Source organism: Ambystoma mexicanum, chromosome 1q (genome assembly GCF_040938575.1).
Source record: "Ambystoma mexicanum isolate Mex_15411 chromosome 1q, UKY_AmexF1_1, whole genome shotgun sequence".
Taxonomy (NCBI): domain Eukaryota; kingdom Metazoa; phylum Chordata; class Amphibia; order Caudata; family Ambystomatidae; genus Ambystoma; species Ambystoma mexicanum.
In genome coordinates this window covers 671,082,496-671,103,903 of record NC_090922.1, presented here as the reverse complement: position 1 = coordinate 671,103,903, position 21,408 = coordinate 671,082,496, and the positions used below count along the sequence as shown (strand labels likewise).

Genomic DNA, 21,408 nt, shown 5'->3' with positions numbered 1-21,408 from the left:
GTATTCTTTCTCAGTAATGCGGGCTGTGTCTAGTATGGTGTTTGATGGTTTTGTGACTTCCAGTTTTGCATTTAGGTACACACTGTTAATTGGTCTCCAATTTCTTTTCAGAATGGGAGGGTTTTTAGGGAGGTTATCAGGTATCCTTGTTGGCAGTTCGATCACAAAGGGTATAACGAGGTAGTCGCTCCAGAGGATGTGCATTGGAGGTGCAGTTGTGACCAGGATTTTGTTGCAGAAGATTGCATCTATTGTGGGGCCTGCTGTATGTGCCGTTCCTTTCACTAGTTGTCGTTGATGCATTGTCGATAGTTGATTATTAAGTGTTTTGGGTGAGTCGATGTCCTATTCTTTGAACCGTATGTTGAAGTCTCCAAGAATGATCAGGTGGTCATGTTTAATGGTCTTGTTTGTGATGGCGTCCACGAAGTTCGGGTTGTAGGTCGGTAGCCTGTAGACGAGTAGAAATGTTAGATTGGTTGGAGGATCTAGGGATAGGTGTAGGATGAGTGATTCGCAGTATGGGACGTTTAACAATGGTTCTGTTGTTATTTTTAGCTGGACATTGTATGCTACAGCGAGTCCTCCTCCTCTTTTTACTTCTCTGTTGGTTTGCATGATTTTTAAGTTGTTGGGTAAGCAGTTGTGTACTATTACCTGGTAGTTTTGAGTTAGCCCAGCTTCTGGGAGGAATAGGATATTTATTCCTTCGCTGCATAGCAGATCGTATATTTCTGTAGAGTGCTTGGACATAGATATGACGTTGACTAGGTTCCAGTGTATCTTTTTGTTTCTTGTGGTCTGTTTGGTGTTTGGCTGTGTATTTTGGTGGTTAACCTGGTGTCAGTCATTTTTACCAATTGATTGCATGGTCAGGTCTGTTGATGCTGTTTCTTCATTGAATAGTTCAGCCAGGTTTCGTATTGGTTTAATGTCTTTTTTATGGTTGTCTCCCCATTGGTCTTGATGGTACCTTTTGTCGTGCCCATTTTTTTTGATGAATGGATGAATGGCGTGTTGGTGTTGTTTCCTTCTGGTATGATTCTGTGCATTTCCCCTGGGCATCCTGTTATCCTGCTAATGTGCTTAAGATTCTTGAGGAGAGGAGGCTGTCTGAGTGGGTGGTAGGTTGACAGGTAGGGTGATTTTTGTCTTGTTCTAGCGAATGAACTTGTTTCCGTTGAATGTGTGGGTGTGCTATCCCTTGGTATGCGTCTGTTCCCGGGTGTTGGGTTGTTCCACTTTTTGTTTGTTCTGTTTTGGTTGTTTCTTGTGTGTCAGTCTTTCCTGGTGCGTGGCGTTTTGTGATGGGACCTGTTCTGAGAGTGGGTCTATCCCAGGGGGAAGGACTATCATGCTGTAGGGCTTTTCCTGAAGATGGGGGATATCCTATGGGTTGGGGGGTCTAGGGGCTGTGGGCTAGCCCAGGCTGTTACTGACTAATCCTGCCAGTCAGGCAATAGCCCTTGGTGCCTTAGACTAACCTTGACCTTTGGGGACTAGCCCTGGTGGTAGGTCTCTAACTTGTGTGGTTGGGGACTAAGTTCAGGTAGTTAGGTGTATCGGGTTCACAGAAAAGGAGCCTCCCTGTGATGGTCTCTAGTTTGTGTTAAGATGGATTTCTGAACTCTGACCTGGAGGGGCAGAGGTTCAGAAGGCCAGCCCAGTTTCTTGTAACAGGGTAACCTCTGGACAAGCCAGACCAATCAAAGTAGCGATGGCAGGCGGTCAAGACTAGGTCTCAGGAGGGGTGAGGGTGACTGAAGGACCACAATGAGCACACAAAGCAAGGACACTTACAAATGACTCCAGACAGGTGTTATATTAAAAATATAGACACATTTATTACAAGGCCTTTGTAACATAGACTATAGCAGAAGAATCACAGTAACACTATGTAAACCAACACAACACTATCAATACAATGTATATACAAGACCATTGGGGTCTAAAGGGGTTAAATGCACGAAATACGTCGACAACCTAGATGGGAAGGAAACAGGCAGTGCAGATAGTCTTTAGGCCCCTTTTGACATTGATACCACACCTAACTAAGAGGCAGTCCAAGCCCTAAGAAGAGAGGAGTCGTATGCTCAATAGTACATGCAATGCAAGCGCACACAGTTGTTCCAATGGACAAAATAGGGTCTCTTCAGGGGTCTCTAGCATCTCGGGAAGGTGGATGAGGCGATGAAGAACAAGTTCCCACTATTCAGGGAGGACCTCCACTTGAAGGCAGAGGCAGTTCCAGAGAGCGGGATGGAGTCGCTAGTTTGCACTAGCAGTGGAAAGGAGAGGGACTCCAGGGGCCACTTGTGCATAAAAGGGGCCTTTGGCACTTGGGACCACCGGTTAGTGTTGTAAGTACTCACCGGGTTTGCAGGAAAGTGCATGACCAAATAAGGACTGACCCGGGTCGATTCGACCTGGGGAAGATGATGGGGCAAGATGGCCAAAGGACAGGACAAAGACCCTCGTGGCATGGCCATTTTGGAGCCAAGCCACCTATTCGTGCCAAACGCGGTTAAAATGGCAGGAAAGGCTTAAAAATAATGCAAAAAGATAGCCAACACCAGTCCTGTCCATGACACATCTACACAGTTCATAAAAAGTCCACCGAGAGTATCTAGGACCTTTGGAAAATGACTATGGTCCCAAGGGTGCTGTATGGTAAGATACATTGCACACTTGTTACATGTTGCACAAAAGGACTAAGGGAAACAAAGTCTCCCAGTACTGACTGTCTTAAGGGATGTCTCTTTCCCCATAAAACGTGAGCGAAAGCCCAGAGGAGTGCAGCTGAAGGCTGTGCTTCTCTGACAACGTCAGTCAATGGTGTCTAAACAGCAGCAAAGAGTTTGGGGGTGTACACATGGAGGGAAAATTACATACAATTATGAAATCTTTCCTAATACTTTGGTCTTTCCTTGAGGGTTCCAGCATGGCGGTGTCTCCCTATGGGGTCCTGTAGTTTGGTAGTGGTGTTTTTTTCGGGATTTTATGAGCTTACCGCGGCGAGGGCCTCGATGTAGTGATTTGTGGTGGCCTGTGGTTATATCTTCCCTTGTGCAGTGTACATCCTTATGGGTTCTCGCAGTTTTGTAGTTGTGGTTGTATCGGGTTCACAGTGGCAAAAGCCTCCCTGTGGAGGCCAGTGGTTTGATTTTCTCTTGTGGGTTCCTGTATATTTGTCTTCCTTTGTGGGCCTTTGTATTAGTATTGGATCTGCGACAAAAGGTTTGTATATTTCCCATGCAAACATAGATTTAAAACCCCTACAAATCCACATCCCCACCCACACCCACAACACACCCCCAACATACCCCCACGCAAACCCTACTTATCTTTCAAGATGCGCTGTGTCCCTGCGGCACCAGTTCCGTTTCACTTCCGTGATCAAGAACCGGCGCCGCAGGATCCTTTTTTTTCTTTTCTCGGGTGTGCTGCGGGGGTGTCCCCGCAACCCCCTGCTCACAATAGTGAGTGGGGTGTTGTGGGGATACCCCAGCAGCCCCCGCTTTTGTTCTTTTATTTTTTTTCCCTCGGGTGTGTGCTGCGGGGGTGCCTCCTGCAATCCCAACTCACTATACTGCATAGTAGGTGAGCAGGGTGTAGCGGGGGACACCTAAGTAAACGCTGCAGTCTTATTTTTTTTTAACCTAAACTTTTGGTGTTCGAACCTTTGGTGGCATGCATTTATGACCTTTTTGTATAGGTCGGAACTTTCGGTGCAGTCATTTTGGCCTATTACTTAGTTGAGTTCAACCGTGGCAAATGCCTACATGTGGTGTCCTGTGGTTAGCTCTTCCATCGTGCGGTCCCGTGTGGCTGTTTTTCCTTGCGGGGACTTGTGGCATGCTTGTTTGTCATATACAGTTCTCAGAGGCATTGGCCTTCCTCCAGTGATCTGTGGTTTTTGTAGTTGTATCATTTTTACAATGGCGAGGCCCTTACTTCCTTTTGGTGGCCTGTGGTATCCTGTTGTTAGTTCTTTCCTTGTGGGGTCCTATATGGTGGTCTCCCTTAGTGAGTTCATATAGTTTTGCAGTTGTATCAAGTTCCACCATGGCGAAAGCCTCCGTGTAGTCGCCTGTGGTATCCTGTGGTTATTTCTTCCTTTGTGCGATCCTGTGTGGCTGTCTCTTCTTGTGGGGTACTGTCGTTTTTTAGTTATATCCAGTTGTATTCAGTTCGGTTCACAGAGGTGGTGGCCTTCCTGTGGTGACTTGTGGTTAGGTCTTCCCTTGAGGTGCCGTATATAGTTGTCTCCCTAAGTGGGCTTTTGTAGTTTTGCAGTTGTATCGGGTTCAACCACGTGGAACGCCTCCCTGTAGTAACCTGTAGTGTCCTGTGGTATTTCTTTCCTTGTGGGTCCTGTGTGCCCAACAGAATGCTGGTTTCGCCATTGCGAAAACAAAAAAACTAACCTCTAAGTAGCAACCATGTCTTCTGTCTTCTTTCGAGGGCACTAGAAACGCCTGGAAGGCAGTAGAGGCAGAACATGTCTCCAAGGTACAAGACTTGGTTGCCAAGCGGCATTACTGTGGGCTAGAGAAGAGGCCTGGCCATCTCACCCATAGCAGCAGGTGCATTGTATTTTTATTTTCACGAGGTCACTCACCCTTGGCCAAGTGGCTGTAGGAGGGGACACAAGAACATGGTGGAGGGTGCAAAGGGTTTAGCTGCCTCAGCTGCCCCCTCTGGCTCCGCCACTCGTACACACACAGGGTGCATTTTACCTCAGGGTTCCAAGTGGCATTATGGACAACTCTCGTCTCCCGGATGTCACTCAGGACCCCTTTGTGGATTATATCCCCCTTCAGTGCTTTTCATCTACAATTCAAAACAATCAGAGAATTTAAATAGCTTAGTTAAAATAAAGGAGGAACGGTATGCATATGCTAGCAACTATATGGTTGTAGAACAAGGGACTAATGCAGTAAAACTAAGAGGGGCAAAGAGGGATACAGTTATTTCCCTTTTCTTCTCTACCTGAAAAAATCTTCAATTTTGAGTGTAATTCTGAGTCTTTCATTCTTCTTTTTACTAATTGTTCATCCACGTTAATCATGAGCCGCATTTGAAGTTGTTATCTCTTTTGGTTTCTATTTTGTTTTTTGCTGCAGATTTGAAAGTGAACAGTGCTGGGGAGTAAATCAAATATTAATTAACACAAGTGCTGTCACAGGTTCTTGGTAGTTCACTCTTTTTCAATCAACAGCCTGTATAGTCAACTTAATTACATGTAGGCTGCATGGCAAATAGGGAAAAAAACAAAATAGTAAGGATTCAAATAAACACATGCCAGGTTATTTAAAGATAAATCTTTGTACTGCTCTGTGAAATGCCATAAAATCATTTAAGGACCTAAGCCATTTAGAAGGTAAGCCACAATTCTTAAAATGTGATACAACTGTCCAGCAGCAGGCTAAACACGTGGTTTTGTTAGTGGGATCCGTAAACCAAATGCTCTGTCGCTTTCTGGGCCAGCTGAAGTTGTTTTCACTCATGGGCAGGTTGGCCAGCATACAGTGCATAGGCATAATCCAATGTTGAATTCCAAAGTGAGGTTCCTTAGGGAGGAAAGGTAAAACCCACCACAATAGTTAAAGTCTGAAACAAGCACTATTTTAAACACATATCAGACTCCCAGAATACAACAAGATTCATCACTTCTGCTGAAAAAAAAGAAGTCTTCAACCCAAACATTCCTCTACTCCAGTGACATGCATATATGTTTGTATACAGTCTGCAATGCAAGGGATCACCGCAATAGTCCTGCTGCCTAATTGTAATCTGCTAATCTTCTAATCTGTTTATTGGTGGGCACCTTAACGCGATTACAAAGATATTTCTAAATAAAAAAACATGACCTAATTGTATTAGCACTTGTTTCTGTTCATTGTTTATAATAATGAATTTCAATCAAATATTTGAAGGTGTAAATTAAATATCATTTTTACTTGAGATCAGGTGGAATCAACCGATTGCAATTCCACATCGCTCCGCCCAGCCTCCTCAAATTTCAGTACATTTGTAAGAAGTCTTATTTTACTGCAGTGTTGAAATAATGGCAACAGAAATGTAAGCACCTACCTTTCCCTTCAGGACGTTATAGAAGCACATCAGAATAACTCTTGGAATTCGCAAGAATATGAGTAAAAAAGACCCTTTGATAACCGTCCCCTGGTGATAGCAAAAAAGAACAGACACAGAGGACAAAATTGGGTGACGAGCTGGGTTGTTCTTCGCCCTAGTAAAGACAAAAGAGAACACCATTAACATTGTGCTGCACGTGTGAGCCTTGGTATTAGTAAAACAGAACCTTTTTTTAACATAGCTTTGCAAATGTTATGTCATTTCCTGCTAAAATAATGAAATGGTATTGTTCGAATAAACAGACAACTCTTTACTTAGAGTTGGTATGAGTTTTCCGATTTAAATAGAACATTTCACGCTATATTTGTTCCCGATCTCCTTCTTCTCAAGCCACGCGAGAAAGGGAATCACTTTGGTGACTCAATGCAAAGATCTTTGATCACATAATATCAACAGTCTGTGGGATTTAGCAAGAAACTATGAAACATGTCAGGTGACCTGGAGCTCTCTCAGAGAATGGCCCACCAGGGTGGTTCTCAAACTCTACTGACATTGCTTGCATGGATTCTTCTAAGCAGAGCACCATCTGCACATCCTGTCCACAAACCGAAATCCATAACATGTGACCAAAGAAGGCCTAAAACATATTTGCACCACAATTAGCTGGGCCAGGAGGAGACCTCAGGGGCAATATGGTTGTCTTGAAAGCAATAAACGGAGCATCACGGTTTCGAAACCTGGTGCTGTGCTTAGAGGCTAGTCACCGGCATGAAGCACGATATAAATAAATCAATGTTTGTATTAGTCTTCTCAGATGGCAATAGAATCCACAGGTAAATTCATTAGTAGCATCAACAACAACATAGTATAAATACTGGGCTTTGCCAGCACACATGAATTAGTAAATGTTCAGTTTCCTTCTGTGATGAGTGGCCAGATGATACTCTATGAACTATTACAATTCCCCAATGGCTAGGGGAAATTATTGTGCTCACCCATTTAGTATTATATGCCACCGGCAGGTTGTATATCATCTACGCATTTAGTACTGTACGGCACCAGGAATGGATATATTCTCTGTAACTTGGGCGTTCAGATGTTAAAACCCTGAATAAATCTGTTCTGGTTTTTGCTTTGGGCCATACAATCTGCCAATTATCTGGTTTAACCTGGTACAAGCAAGTGGCACTGTCCACATGTACTTAGTGAAGCAAAGCATAGCAGTAGGAGCAGCAAAGAGACTAAACCCAAGTATGGTGGAGACAGTATAGAACTGAACGGGATATGGCACTCAACTACAAAGGTAACCCAGAGACAGGTTTTGGATTGCATTCCAACATTCGAGAGGAGGGAATGCTATGAATCACTTGAGGGCGAGTTAGGATATATGTGTATGGCAACAAAACAAGAAAATGAAGTAACAAAACGTTCCTAGAGCAATAGGGGCCTATCAGGCACCAGAGCACGGGATACAATGAATTGGGAAACTTAAATGAAGACCAACCAGATATATGAACACATGCAGACAAAGACAAATTGAATAGTGGAAAGCATTGCTTCAGTCAAATCAATCCTCACCCAACATGGCTGCCATGGATGTGGTGGGCAGGGCTCTCTCTGTTGAGCCTCAATAAGTAAATCAGAGTAGGCATTCGTGCTTAACAAGGGCTACGCCACCTGTCCATGCACCAAAGTTATATCACTATATTTTGTACTTGCATTTTGACACTTTTGAAAAATAAAACGCAAGAGAGATGGCTTCGGTCATGCAGCACGTCCCAAAAGCTTGTACTTACATTTTGACACTTTAGAAAAAATAAAACACAGGACAGATTTGCAAAACTATGCTTTGAGGTCCTTGCTGATGCTACTCGCGAATGTTTGCTGCAATCCTATCCAGCACTTCGGGCTGTAGCCGCAAGCATAATATTTTTTCACCATTCAAACCTATCCCAATTTCGAAAAAACATTACCACATAGCCGCAAATCCGTCCAGCACTTTGGGCTGTAGGCGCAAGCACATTTTCTTTTCCGTCATGTCTCTGAGGAGTTCAAAAATGTTGGGACCTGCCTCTAACTTTGCTCCCCTTGGACGAAACTGCATCAAACTTCGCAAGATCATTTTGTGGTGGCCATATGCTTTTTTTTTGCAAAGTGTGGTGAGGATTCGTCAAACGGCGCCAAAGTTATAAGCCGCACAAAAAGTGTTTCGCAACTTAACCATAACTACAGTGCATCTAGCCCAGACCCTGTGAATATATATATATATATATATATATATATATATATATATATATATATATATATATATATATATATATATATATATATATATACACACAGAAGCAGGATTACAACCAAGTAGTTCATGTATTTGCTGGTTATGACAATCAAAAACTGATAATCAAGCAAATTTCGATCAAATATTTACCACATGGGTTATATAGCTATGGTCTGGTATAGGTAACTAGAGCGTTACTACCTACATGGATATAGTTGCCAATTTTCAGGAAGTGGGTAAGAAGCCGCAGCCAGGCAAACAGGTTATACCTATAGCCAACTACCCTTTTCTTGGCCTCCCAAAGGGCAGGGTGACCAGGGCAGACGTGGAGGGCTGTGTCACAGATGAGGTTGACACCCAGTAGATGCGAGGAGCCACAGTCCAAGCGTAGTCTGAGGTAAGCTTGAGCTTCGTACAGTGGAGGTGGCAGACCTATGACTAAGTGAAGTGCGCGCTTTTTGTAAATAGTCTCGGGTCCCTGTCATGTGTGAAGCTGAGGCATGATCAATGTGAATTGTCCGAACCCCATGTCTTTTGCAGCATGTTAGTGCTTCAGGCGGCTTGGTTTGTGATGAGAATGTTTCAGGAAGCTAGATTTGTCATAAAAAATTATTGAAATTATAAAGGTGCTCAAACGAATTGTCTACACAAAATGTAAAGATAGCATCTGTCTTGTGCACCGAGAAGGTTAGTCTGCCACATCTCCCTCACCATGCTTACTTAATCAGGTATTCATGTTTATATCTGCAACAGTTATTTTTCGGTGCTTGGGGTTACTTAAGAGACCTTCAGAGAAGTCAGTTTCCCTGTCTATTGTTGCTGCAATGTGGATGATTTTCACCAACTCACACAGGTCTTGACAGGACTGACTCGGCCTTTTATCCTGATGAGGTCCATGGACTGAGTGTCAAAACCTCGGATAACAACCGTTGCCTTAAAAACTCTGTAAAAGATATAGCTGCTCTGATTGTGTTTTCTAGAACTTGTCATATCACCAATGGGAAATCATATTTTGGTCATGCTAGAAAATGTAAATCATTTGGGCCTAGAGCCTCTAGCGAATTACAGCTGAACAAGAAGGCAACATGTGTATTGTCATAATTGTTTCTCCCATGCCAGTGAGCCAAGGTGTGCATACTCAGGACACATCCTTTCATCATCCCATCTCTGAATTCTACATTAACTAGGAGCCATTGGTTTATCTCCGCTTCCAAGGTCTGATCCATCCATTGTTGAGGAAGGAACCCTTCACAATGTATGTGTTGGTCATTGCTCTTTCGGTATGTCTCAACATCACCAAATGCACATTTGTTAAGAGGATCTCCGCCTTAAAGGCTCATGTTACGCTTGCGCCTTGAACTATTTCAGAATATGTGGCTTGGCTGCAAGCTATGCCTGTTTTATTCACTGAGTAGACACTCTGGTATTCGTATTCCTTAACTTCACTGCTATGGCTCATCCAGCTTCAGTCTGGTCTTCCCCAACCTGTACACACTGCTGGCATTTGCTCTGGAGTTTAGGGTGAGTCACGCTGGGCCCCCAGAGTGACAGCAGAGTGTAGACGTGCAGAAGAGATGGGCATACCTTGCCTGCGCTCCGCCAACGTTCTGCCACAAGGTGGTGTGTACTGTAAACATTGGTAATGTAAAGCGCTTGGTACAAAGATCAGATCTGTTACTATACAAATGACTGACATCCTTTTTTCGTGATTGATCCTCAGACTGTACAGTTGGTTTTGTTCAGAAAGATAATTTTTAGATGAGCATTTGAGTCGATGGCTCAAGACTCATTTGGATATTACTTTGCATTTTTCCATCTCATAAATCCACAGGCGTGTCAAAAGTAATCTAGGCTCTCTTTGATTGAGATAAGGAGACTGCAATTGCGCCTTTTAACTGCCAAATAATTGACAACTTCAAAACAATTTCGCTCATTTCAGTTATTGGAAGTTTTAGGGCATCCAGAGTCTGGAGACTGACAGTGTATTTCTACAATCTAGGACCAGCTGCATAATAGAGGAGTCCTGTCCCTGATGGCAAATACAAATCTGTTGGCATCATTTGAATTAAGCTTGTTGAACTCCTCAATGGAAAATAAAATGCATGGATTTAACTAGATTCCTTCTCCAGTATATAGGAGGGAGGAACAAAGGCAATCCGAACAAGAGGCGAGAGACTATAATTGGAGGCATCACTGCTGCAATGCCGTATGGTTTGTGATGGGCAAGGAGAGCCAGAGGCTCATACAATAGGTGAAGTAAGCAAAGCTGCCCTGGGAGATGGGCATAGCTCTAATGGCAGTGCTGTGCGTTAGGGATCCACAATAGGATCCAGGAATCAGTGAAAGAGCTGTGGAGCTGGAGTGGAACTAAGGACACAGCAAGGTGGGCAGGCTTGAGGTTGAAGTTGCATTCGACGTTGACCGGGGGCTCACAAGGTATGGAGACCAATGAGGATCGCACACTCTAGGGAAGAGGGACTGTTAAAACATCTCAGTACTACACATGCAGTAGCGGCTGGTCACAAATGTAGAGCAGGGTTTCTTTCGCGTGGCTAGATGAGAGAAGGACATTATTTTGTTGGAGGCACTGTTCCCTAACAAACACCTTCCTTACAAATCGTGTTAACAACAGTGCTATATAATATATTTTTAGTTTGGGTTATTAGGTGGCACTGAAAGCGCTACCTTTAAGCCAAAACTATTGTCATTAAAATAAGAGCTTTAACATAAGAGCTTCAAATATGGGCTTTGAATGAGGGTCTTTAATGCTTTTCCAAAGGAGATGACATTTGAGGAGGGATAAACAGTTGTTAGGTTATTCAATCCCTCCCATTCCCTGCCCCTAGCCATGCTAATCTCTATGGCTATTCCCACCCATTCCTGCACATCTCCGAACTCTTTAAGCTCTTTGAGCTTTTCCATGGAGGAAGCCATCTTGAATGACTGTCTCTAAGGAAGCTTTCTGGAAATAGCTGGAACTAGCGGCCATCTTTCAGTGGGAAAGATATCATGCAGCGTTCAAATAAAATGATATATTTAATCATGTGATTATAATACTTTAAAAAAAAGTAATTTATAATACTTTAGGCAGCAGTACTTATTTCTGTCCTTTCTGTAGTGCTTGCACCCTTACTGCCTCAATGATTGCCTCTGTTCGCTTAGAAGGGTCATGCAGATGCTTGCCCTGCATGGTCCAGCAATCTGACTGGTTGTGCTCGGCTTCACACATAAATTGTCTGGATCGCCCCGCCTCTATTTTTGTTCGTCGATGCATTCGCTTCCCGCTTTTTTCCTTCCTCGCCACTTTAAAACCAACTGTAAAGTGATCCAAAAAATAAATTTGCAATAAGACATGAAAACCCCGAGTGCTCACGTCAGAGACATCTCGGGGTCTTTAGCCTTTCCGACGTGAGCATTTTACTCTGTGAGTTTGCTGGATTTTGTTTGCATACATGATTTCTAGCTCCCTGCTGCTGACACGTGCCGCGTTGCCAACAGCGCTAAGCTAGAAATCCAAAGTGTGAGCAAAATCTTGCATGCACACAGAGGACATTGCTCATGTTAGCAATGTTCTCTGTGTTCACAGGAATTTGCTCACACTTCGGATTTCTAGCTCCCCGCTGCCATCAAGGTGGTGCATGAGAGCAGTGGCGAGCTAGAAATCCAAAGTGCGAGCAAAATCCTGCGAACACACAGAGGACAGTGCTCACGGATTTTGAGCACTGACCTCTGTGTGTTCATAGGATTTTGTAAACAAATCACATTGTAAACTGAAATGACAAATATATGAATACTTTTGTGAACCAAAAATAGTATGACAGTAATTTGTTTTCCCTATTTGGAATGGAAAAATACAAGTATATGAATGCAAAATTATGTCAGCCTAAAAAAATCTTCTAGTCATAAAGTCACACAAAAACAAAACTGTGTGGCAATGCTATCTGTTAGTAAACATTATTGGCCTTATTTGAAAATAGTTTTTCAATGTGAAAATCTATGTCAATGCTTTGGAGGGAGACAAAGCTTGAAGATGTGGTTTGGTTATTTGCCCACCCATTGATTGCCTATGGCCATGCTGCTAATCCCTATGACCATTCCCACCCACTTCCTGGCCCGCCCCGTCCAAAAGACTTCCTACTGGGAACTCTTAGAGTTCCTTTTAATTAAGCTTTACCATGAAACGTTGTCCTTTGAAGTGCCTGCCAGTATATTTTCAGTCTTCTGAGAGTTAATGTAAAAGTGCAACTGGTGTAATATAAATGTCTGAACAATGTCTGCCTTCAGCTACTCCATTTAAAAACACTATGTGTGTCCTTCACTGAAGTCCTGTTAAAAACAAGCATTGGCAAAGACAACAGTGTTGGTTTGTGTATAAGTATTAGGCATTTGCCAGGCACTGCTATTAGATGCGGAAGTACTCACACCATTTTGCACCTGCTTCCATCAATGGGCAGTTAAAACCACCATGATATTGCCTGGCGAGTGCCTTTCCCATGACCATACTGAAGCCCAAACTGTTGGCATTGCCAATGCTTGTTTTTGTGTCGTGGTTTACTTTCTTATGCAAGTACTCCATGCCAGAGTCATCTGTTAGTCACCCTTTAGTTAAGGTGAAACCTAATATCACTTGACTTTGCAAACGTTCTATTGCTAACAACTTTTGGCACGTTTGACACATTTATATGAAATATTCCAAAGATGTTTTCTGGCACAGGTACCCCAAAACTGGAAAGTTTCTTGCAAATTCGTATATTTGTAAGTTGTAAAGTGTGAAAAGTTTTTTTTTTTCTTTTTGCGTTGGTTTTCCCAACAGCAAAATGCGCATTCGTTGAAAAGGCACACATCCGAAACCGATGAAGGATTTGCTTAAAACTAGAAAAAGAGGCGTTACAAAGCAGTGCAGATGTGTCTTTTCTTGGTTTGGTGGAAATCCATCCAGTAGTCATTTTTGAAAATTGGCAGAGAGAGAGGGGTAAGCCCGGCGCTAAGCACGTTTATATATCTTCCATGATGCACTACTGGTTAGGACCTTAGAATGTTCAGAAATTAAAATGTTGGCATTTTTTTGTTTATTTTTTTTCTAGTTGTGAAGGACTAGGTCCAAACCAGAAACGGTATCTGACCTCATGTAGCATTGCCACTGCCACATCAACCACCTGTTCTGCTGAAATTGTACATTGGAACAGTTTCATTTTTCAAGCTTTGGAGGACCCGGGACGAACCAGCAGAGGTATCGGGCCTCGTGGAGCCTTGACCCAGCGGGCCAAGAGTACCTGCTCATTTGCGGTTGTTCACAGAGATTCCGAGCACCATGATGTTGAATATCAAAGGCCTATCTGTCAGGGACATAATTTGCAGGTCATCAGGGGTCGCAATTGCTGCCCCTGGGGGCCACAGTAGCAATACCTGGGACTCCCTTATAGCCCCAACTTAAAAAAAAGAAGGTATTGGAAGATAAAATGTTTTTGCCCCCCCAAAAAAGGGGGCTCCGGGTGTAGCGGGACACGCCACACCAGGCCCGGTGGGTCCCTGGCCCAGTCCACACCCATCAGGTTGAAAGCTGGGCCGGGGAGGCACTCAGTAGGGGTTGGAGCTGCTCGTGACATGTGGCACATGTCACATGCCACGTTCAGCTCCAACCCCTTCTCGCTCTGCTTCCTTGTCGCTCACATGCAGGAACCAGGAAGCTCTCGCAGCTTCCTGGTTCCTGTTTGTGAGCAGCACAGAGTCGTTGAGGGGACCTGGAAGGACAGACCGAGGCTGCAAGAAAACGGTAAGAAGGCTTTTTTTTGTGATATGATGTGTGTTTTGCATGTGTGAAGTGCGTGTCAGATGTATGTTTGTGAATGGTGGGTGAATGCGAAGTGATGTGATGTGTGTTTTTTAATGTTCTGGGTGGATGGGAGCTGTGCCTGTGTAGAGAATGCAATGAGTGGATGTAAGAGAAGGTGCGAGTGACTAGTGGGTGAATGAGAAGTGATGTGATGTGTGTTTTTTGAGTGTTCCGGGTGGGTGGATGTGCAACTGTGTACAGAATGCAATGAGTGGATGTAAGAGAAGGCAAGAGGTGTGCTTTGCTGTGAAGGAAGCCGCTTTGCTTTTGAAGGACAGATTAATTACAAACCGGCACTGCGAGCATCATCCGTGCTCTTGCCGACTTTCTTACACTTCCTGGAGGAGGCGGGGCCATACCTGTCACGGGCTCAATCACGTGACCAGGGACGCCATCAAAACCCCGAGACTGCTGCCGAGTGGCGTGTGCTTTGCTGTGAAGGAAGCCGCTTTGCTTTTGAAGGACAGATTAATTACAAACCGGCACTGCGAGCATCATCCGTGCTCTTGCCGACTTTCTTACACTTCCTGGAGGAGGCGGGGCCATACCTGTCACGGGCTCAATCACGTGACCAGGGACGCCATCAAAACCCCGAGACTGCTACCCTCGCGGCGGTAAGCCCAACAGGGGAAAGGGCGCTTGCTGTTGTGCAGCTGTTAGGCAGGGGTGGCATTACGAGGGAGACTGCTACGGAAATCCGTCATTATGAACCCTCAAAGATTTTCGTAAAGTGCTGGATCCTAACGCCTCGGAGCACGATCAGGTAACCAGACTATATTACCTTCTTGCGATCATTTGAAGATTGTTTACCAACAACGCCTGCATTTAATACTCAAATTCCATGCAGGCACACTTAGGTGCTGCTCTTATATAAACACCATAGTAGTCCTGCTGTCTTCCAGTTTGCTCAGCCATTCTGCTGCCTGTGCCGAAGGAGTGACGTGCTGTGAGGAGCCGCACGAACAAGTCCTACTACCGCCTCTAACTAACTTCTCTAAAAAGCATTTCCCGCGCGGTGCGTGGTGCGGTGTCCCGGTTGAGTCCCAGCTTGTCTAGTTCGCCTGGCCTCGCTGGGGACTCTCGGAACCATGGCGACCACCCCTGCCCACTCCTCTGCACTTGCAACAGGTCTTGAGGTTTCTGGAGGGCCCCAAACTCGGCGGAAAACCATCCAGCAGCGACGGATGTTGAATCCCTGGACAGCGCTGCCGGCACAACCATCAAACCTTGCATCGGTCAAGGTAAGCCGGCGTAAAATTTCCACTATACCTCAAACTCTAACTCGGTCCCAGACCTCGATTGCAACCTGTGAATCAATTGCTGTGCCTTTGATCCATCCAAGCTTGGATTCCTGTGTCTTTGGCGAGCCAGCTATTCCACTACTAAGGCTTGATGCTGCTGCGGCTGTTGACACTGCTGATATTGTTGACACTGATACTATCACTGATACTGTCATCATTAAAAGTGCTGTATCAAGTGAAGTGCGCTCGAATTTGCCAGCTTTACTTTCATTGACAAACTTAGTACCAATATCCTCGCTACTACAAATCAATGCAAATGATGTTCATAAATCAGTATCTTCTGAAAATGGGATTTCTTCTCAACCAATCCCGCAGAGAAGCTTACAATTCTTCTCGCCATTCGATCTAACCGATGCAGAACTGATGGAAGTTACATCCGTTAATCAAGACCATGGCTTATGTGAGCCCGGCGACGCGGCTTCCTCCTCATGCCTCGTGCCGAGCAACATTAAATTGAGTGTTCCTGTCATAGATATGGGCTCCGGCCCTCTGGGATTGCAATCACGGCTAAACCCTGGCTCTCTAGCACAATCTGCCAACATGGTCTCTTTACAAGATACCCCAGCCAACGCCCTGACGCCTCTTGACCAAGTTGTTCAAGTCCCTCGAGCTGGTAAATTCTTAGATGAGCAAAGTGAAGATCTAAGGGTCGATGAGGCTTGGCTACCTATTGAAGAGTCATCTACGCAACCAGCCTTGAACTCGACTTACTCGATTGCTCATCCTCTTGCTGCTGATCGACCTTTGGACCACACTTCTATCTTGATCCCTCAACAGTGTAACAGAGCAAGTAGTCGGAGAACTCTTGATTCTAACTTACCTACCTCAGAGTTACAGTGTGCCAAATACAGCTGTCCGAGTCCCGCAGCGAACTCTTCTTTGAGTGAAGCGTCATCTGAGGTCCCCTCCTCACGTGTCCTCCATACTAATCCAATTGGTTTGATATCCCAACCTTGTCATATATCAGAAGAAATCAAAGACACAGCGGGTCGTGGCAGTAAAGAGATTAGTGCCCTGACTCAAGAGTCATCTAATCATCGGCTTGGCCATAAATCAAAGTCTCATCACATTTCATATATTGACCAACGAGAAAATATGCCAAATTCACAATCATCATCGGCTGTGGCACAAGGGGATGGAAAATCACGCCCGAGGAACTCAAATTCCTCACAGTGCCCACAAACTCCCTTCAGACCATCATCCCTGAATAAGGATCATCTGCGTTCACAGAGCCCTGGAATGGATGGTTTAAGTTCGCCTCAAGCGAAAGCAAGTCTCTCTGTGGCTGCTGCGATTCAAATCCACAACAATGTCCTAGCTGCCTCTTCGCAGGCTTTGATTCCATTTGTGAAGCTCTACGAATCAATGAATGAAACTATCCGCGATCAAGGCGCTATGTTATCAAATCTCTTAAGTAAAATGGATACTTTTGAGAGTTTAGTGACCACGTTGGATCATTTGACGCAAACCGAAGCGGAATCAAATGCACAACGGTATATCCGCCTATATGATTCTATAACAAACCAGCAAGACAGATACGATCGGTTGATAAAAAGCTTTGGAGAGGTAATAAAAGATCTGGCAAACTGTAATCAGACATACGGCCCCCACGAAACTGTGAGAAGTTTCGAAAACAGAGTAGGCAATGTCTCTACTTTAAGACCTATGGGAAAGTCTGAAACAGTCTCTGTACCAGATATCGGCGTTGCAACAGGTATCTATAACAATGCCGATGAAGACTGTATAGTCGTATGTCCTACTGATCAAGTCACTACCAAATTCCTTGAAGTTGTGGCCCCACTCGAGAATCCTTTAACCACTGTTTTAGCTTCCATGGACCCGGTATCTGAAGCTCTGGGCCGATCATCAGAAGCCTAATTACCGCCTGCACCTACGATAAACCAATGTTCAACTTTCGGCATTTTTAACAACGTAGTGCCGACTGGAGGTGCCGGTGCGAAACCCAAGAAAAAAGTGTCAATGCAAAAAAAAAAAAAAGAGACCCGATTTCAAGATACTACTGCTGAATCTACTAAGACAGCCCTTAAATCCACCCTAGCGTCTCATTCCTCAACTAAACGATTCATAAGGAATCTTACAACACCACCGCAAGTCAGTATGTTTACTCGAAAAATCAACACAGTACAAAGATCTCAGATTACTGATGGCGTTGCGCTAATAAAAGTAGGAACAAAAAGACGCCGACTAGACTCAGATGTCAGCAGTCTAGAAACTTCAATTGACACGGTTTCTATTGATCTTTGTAATTTGTCTACTTATTCCGGTTCAGAGGTTGATGTGACCCCGTCAGTACTGGACGTGGTCCCATCCAATCCCCTTAATTGTCCGCGTCTAGACACGAGGCGAAGTGTAAAGTTTAAACATCTATTGTCTCAAGCCGATAAACATGAAAAAGTGGTGAAAGCGGCGGGAAAAAGGAGAAAGTCGCCTTGTCTTTCACAGTCACTGAACCCTAAATTAACTTCAAATCAACTAAAGATGCAGAGTACCGAAATGTCACGTAAGAGCGTAAAATCCCAACAAGGTTCAACAAACGCCGCTTGTAAAATACGACTTCAAAATATTCACAATGAAGACAAAGACTTGAACTTGAACCGCTCCAATGTCTTGAGATTGTTTAAACATATTCCTCCCCTGCGAATGATACATACAGATGACATTAAAATCGTAGAATACATTACTGAAGATTACTCTGACGCAGTGTTGCTCCACATTGATTCTATGGGCGTCCGCAATTCAATCTTAAAAGCAGCCGAGGATCTTATGATCTTCGGCTTTGACGTCTCTGTGGAAACCGGTCATTTCTCATCAGAGCCAGAGTCCAGATGTATAAGGAGTGAAAAGCCATGGTCCACTGAATGTGAAGTTCCCTATGCTCGGTCCGAGCTTGAATTTGATTCACAACGCCGTCGACAAAACCACTTAAATGGTTCTGAAGAAAATAGCAGGAAGCGAAATGATCAAAATTAACCATGATTAGCTCCGAGTGAGGTGCTCCATTCGATCCTATCATGGAACACACGGGGCTTTTCTCATTTATTCATGGACTTCGACCTTTCGTTGGAGAATGCCTTAGTAATTTGCCTGCAGGAGACTTGGATGTCTGATGTACCATTCCGAGATGGGTTCATTTCTTTTATCAACCCTGCAATTAAGAACGATAAAGGTCGCCCAAGCGCGGGGCTATTGACCCTAATATCTTTATCTAAATGTTTGTCAATGCCGATCAGTATCAATCCAAATCCATTTATCCAAGGTACCCTTCTGCACTTACGTAATACCTTACCTGATGCAATTAAATCACTTCTAATCATTAATTGCTATTGGAACCCTCGAGGAATCAGTACTAAAATCTTTATGTACGATTTATGTAATCTTATAGATGACGCAATGCTAAAACACAAAAACTTAGCAATAATCTGTTGTGGCGATCTAAATGGATCCTGGTTCACCTTCGATCACATTGCACAAGCCTATAAACTAAAAGATAAAGATGCATTGGGTCCCAGGGAGTCCTATTGGTCAGACGCCATGAAAATACGAGACTGTGTTTTGCTTAATGGATCCCTAAGTGGAGACATTCCCGCTCAATCAACTTGGTCTCGAGATGCCTCCCATAGTATCATTGATTACTTTTGGGTTTCGAAGAATTTTCTATCTTCTACTAAATCAATGCGAGTTATCATCAGACCAAATAGCGACCACAATCTACTTATTCTTGGCTGTCAATTTCCTGTCGTTACGGAAGACTTGATCTACACACCAGCAATTGAATCAAATCATAGTGGAAACCGCCTAAGAGTGACGAAAAATCAAATAAATGGCCTAACAAATTTGATTGAGAATTCGTCACATGAAGTAAACTATGCTCCCATGCTCTTTTCTCTCCTAAGTAATTTAAATGCCAGTAATCGACATCTAAAAGCTTATAAAAACTCCTTCAGTATGATCATTCAGGAGAAAAAAAAAGAGCTAAGACGAGATCTAAAACATCTAAGGAAAAAACATGCACAAGGTCTGGTTACTCGGAGAGAAATTAGTTCCAGAAGGAGGATCTACACGAATTGGTTAAAATCACACAAAAGTATTGTGGAGCAGGACAGAGCGGAAATTATGATGAAATTGATGGTGACAAAAAACACCCGTGATATCTGGATGATCCTGAACACCGGTCAGACGACCTTTCATGACTCTATTCCAAATGTTATCACTGGTGCAAGGTGGTGCGAGCACTTTGGTAAAGTATTCAATGGATCAAGACAAGTATCTAGTTCACTTCCCAAGAATGACTCCTTGCCTTGGGACGTTGAAATGCCACGAGATGACATCATTCATGCTATTGGTCTGCTGAAAAACTCTCGAGCTTCAGGTCCTGATATGATCAGTAATGTGGCACTGAAGCAGAACTCTGTCATGTGGTCCTCTTTTATCCAGGTCCTGTTTAAAAACATCGCTCGTATAAACAAAGTTCCAAAGTCTTGGCAAACAGCGTTGATTGTTCCAATTTTCAAGAAGGGCGATCGAGAAGAGCCTGCAAACTATCGTCCGATCGCCCTTCTTGATTCAATTGGGAAACTATTTGGTTCCAACTTGAGATGTAAACTGTCGAACTGGGCTTATAATGCCGGCATCCAGGATGTACGACAAACTGGCTTTTGTAAAGAGGTGGGAGTCGATGTTAATCTTACGATTCTCACAACTCTAAAATTAGAAACCTTAAGGTCGAAATCTAAATTGTTCCTAGCGTTCGTCGACCTAAAACAGGCCTTTGATTCCATCAATCGAGACATGTTATGGTTAAAATTAACCAACTGGAATTGCCCGGCTAATATTCTTAACCCAATCAAAGCACTGCATACAGACACATCTCTTCGTGTGCGCCTAAATAAAAAAGGCGTCCTTTCGGATATAATTGAAACTACTCGCGGAGTAAAACAAGGGTGCCCCTTGGCTGCTGACTTATTTAAATTGTTTATAGCTGATTTACCACTTCATCTAGCTCAGGTCAACTGTTTTTCGCCAAAAATAAACGAAACATCTATTAGACATATAGTCTATGCTGACGACCTTGTCTTGATAGACAGAACTCAAATTGGCCTTCAACGCCTCTTGCAGTGCCTAGGCGAATATTTGTCGAAGAACGATCTATTCATTAACGCTGCGAAAACCAAGGTAATGTCAATTGGCAAGGGTTGCAACAGGAAGGATAAAAGCTTTAGATGGTTCGTGGGAGGGCAACAGTTGGGTCAAGTCAACTCTATAAGATATCTAGGAGTGCAATTTAATAACTCGCTATGCGAATCTTACTGGTACAAAGACCTTTTGTTGAAAGCAACTAAGCTTGCTCTACAAGCGAAAAAATTCCATAAGAACTTTGGAAAGTTCTCACTGAAACCAGTCTTGACATTCTATCTACAGAAAGTTGTTCCGACACTTGTCTTTGGCGCAGAAGCAAGCTGGCAATTAGAAGAACACTGTTGGAATAAGGTGGAAGGGCGCTTTTGGAGGCGTACACTAGATCTCCCACAGTGCGTTCCGATTGTCAACATTCGACATGAATTGTCATTAAATTCTTTATACAGTCACGTCGTGTGGAAATCGATCTCCCTTATGAGAAAAATGTCAACTTCAACAAAAGCTTCTTCTCCTTATCACATACTTGTACCTAGTAGCTCAGTAGACTCAACTGCTATTTTACATCAATGGCAGCAGAGCTCGACAAAATGGGTAAAGGCTGCGGACATCAACAACTTTGATTTGTATGTGAGGCCTAAACATGCCAAATGTAAATATGATAACTGGGCATGGATTATCAATCTTGAAAGATATGAATCTGACAATCATAATCTCTGGCTGTGTCCTCCACACAGGAA

At 43.7% G+C, this 21,408-nt stretch overlaps 1 protein-coding gene across 1 annotated transcript in view; it reads right to left on the bottom strand.

The window, feature by feature from the left end:
* SLC44A3 (solute carrier family 44 member 3) overlaps positions 1–21,408 on the bottom strand; it is an 826,819-nt gene that overhangs the window by 160,380 nt on the left and 645,031 nt on the right. Inside the window, exon 11 of the mRNA XM_069641271.1 lies at positions 6,097–6,253. Within this exon, the coding sequence (XP_069497372.1) occupies positions 6,097–6,253 (157 nt within the window). The remainder of the gene's footprint in view (positions 1–6,096; positions 6,254–21,408) is intronic.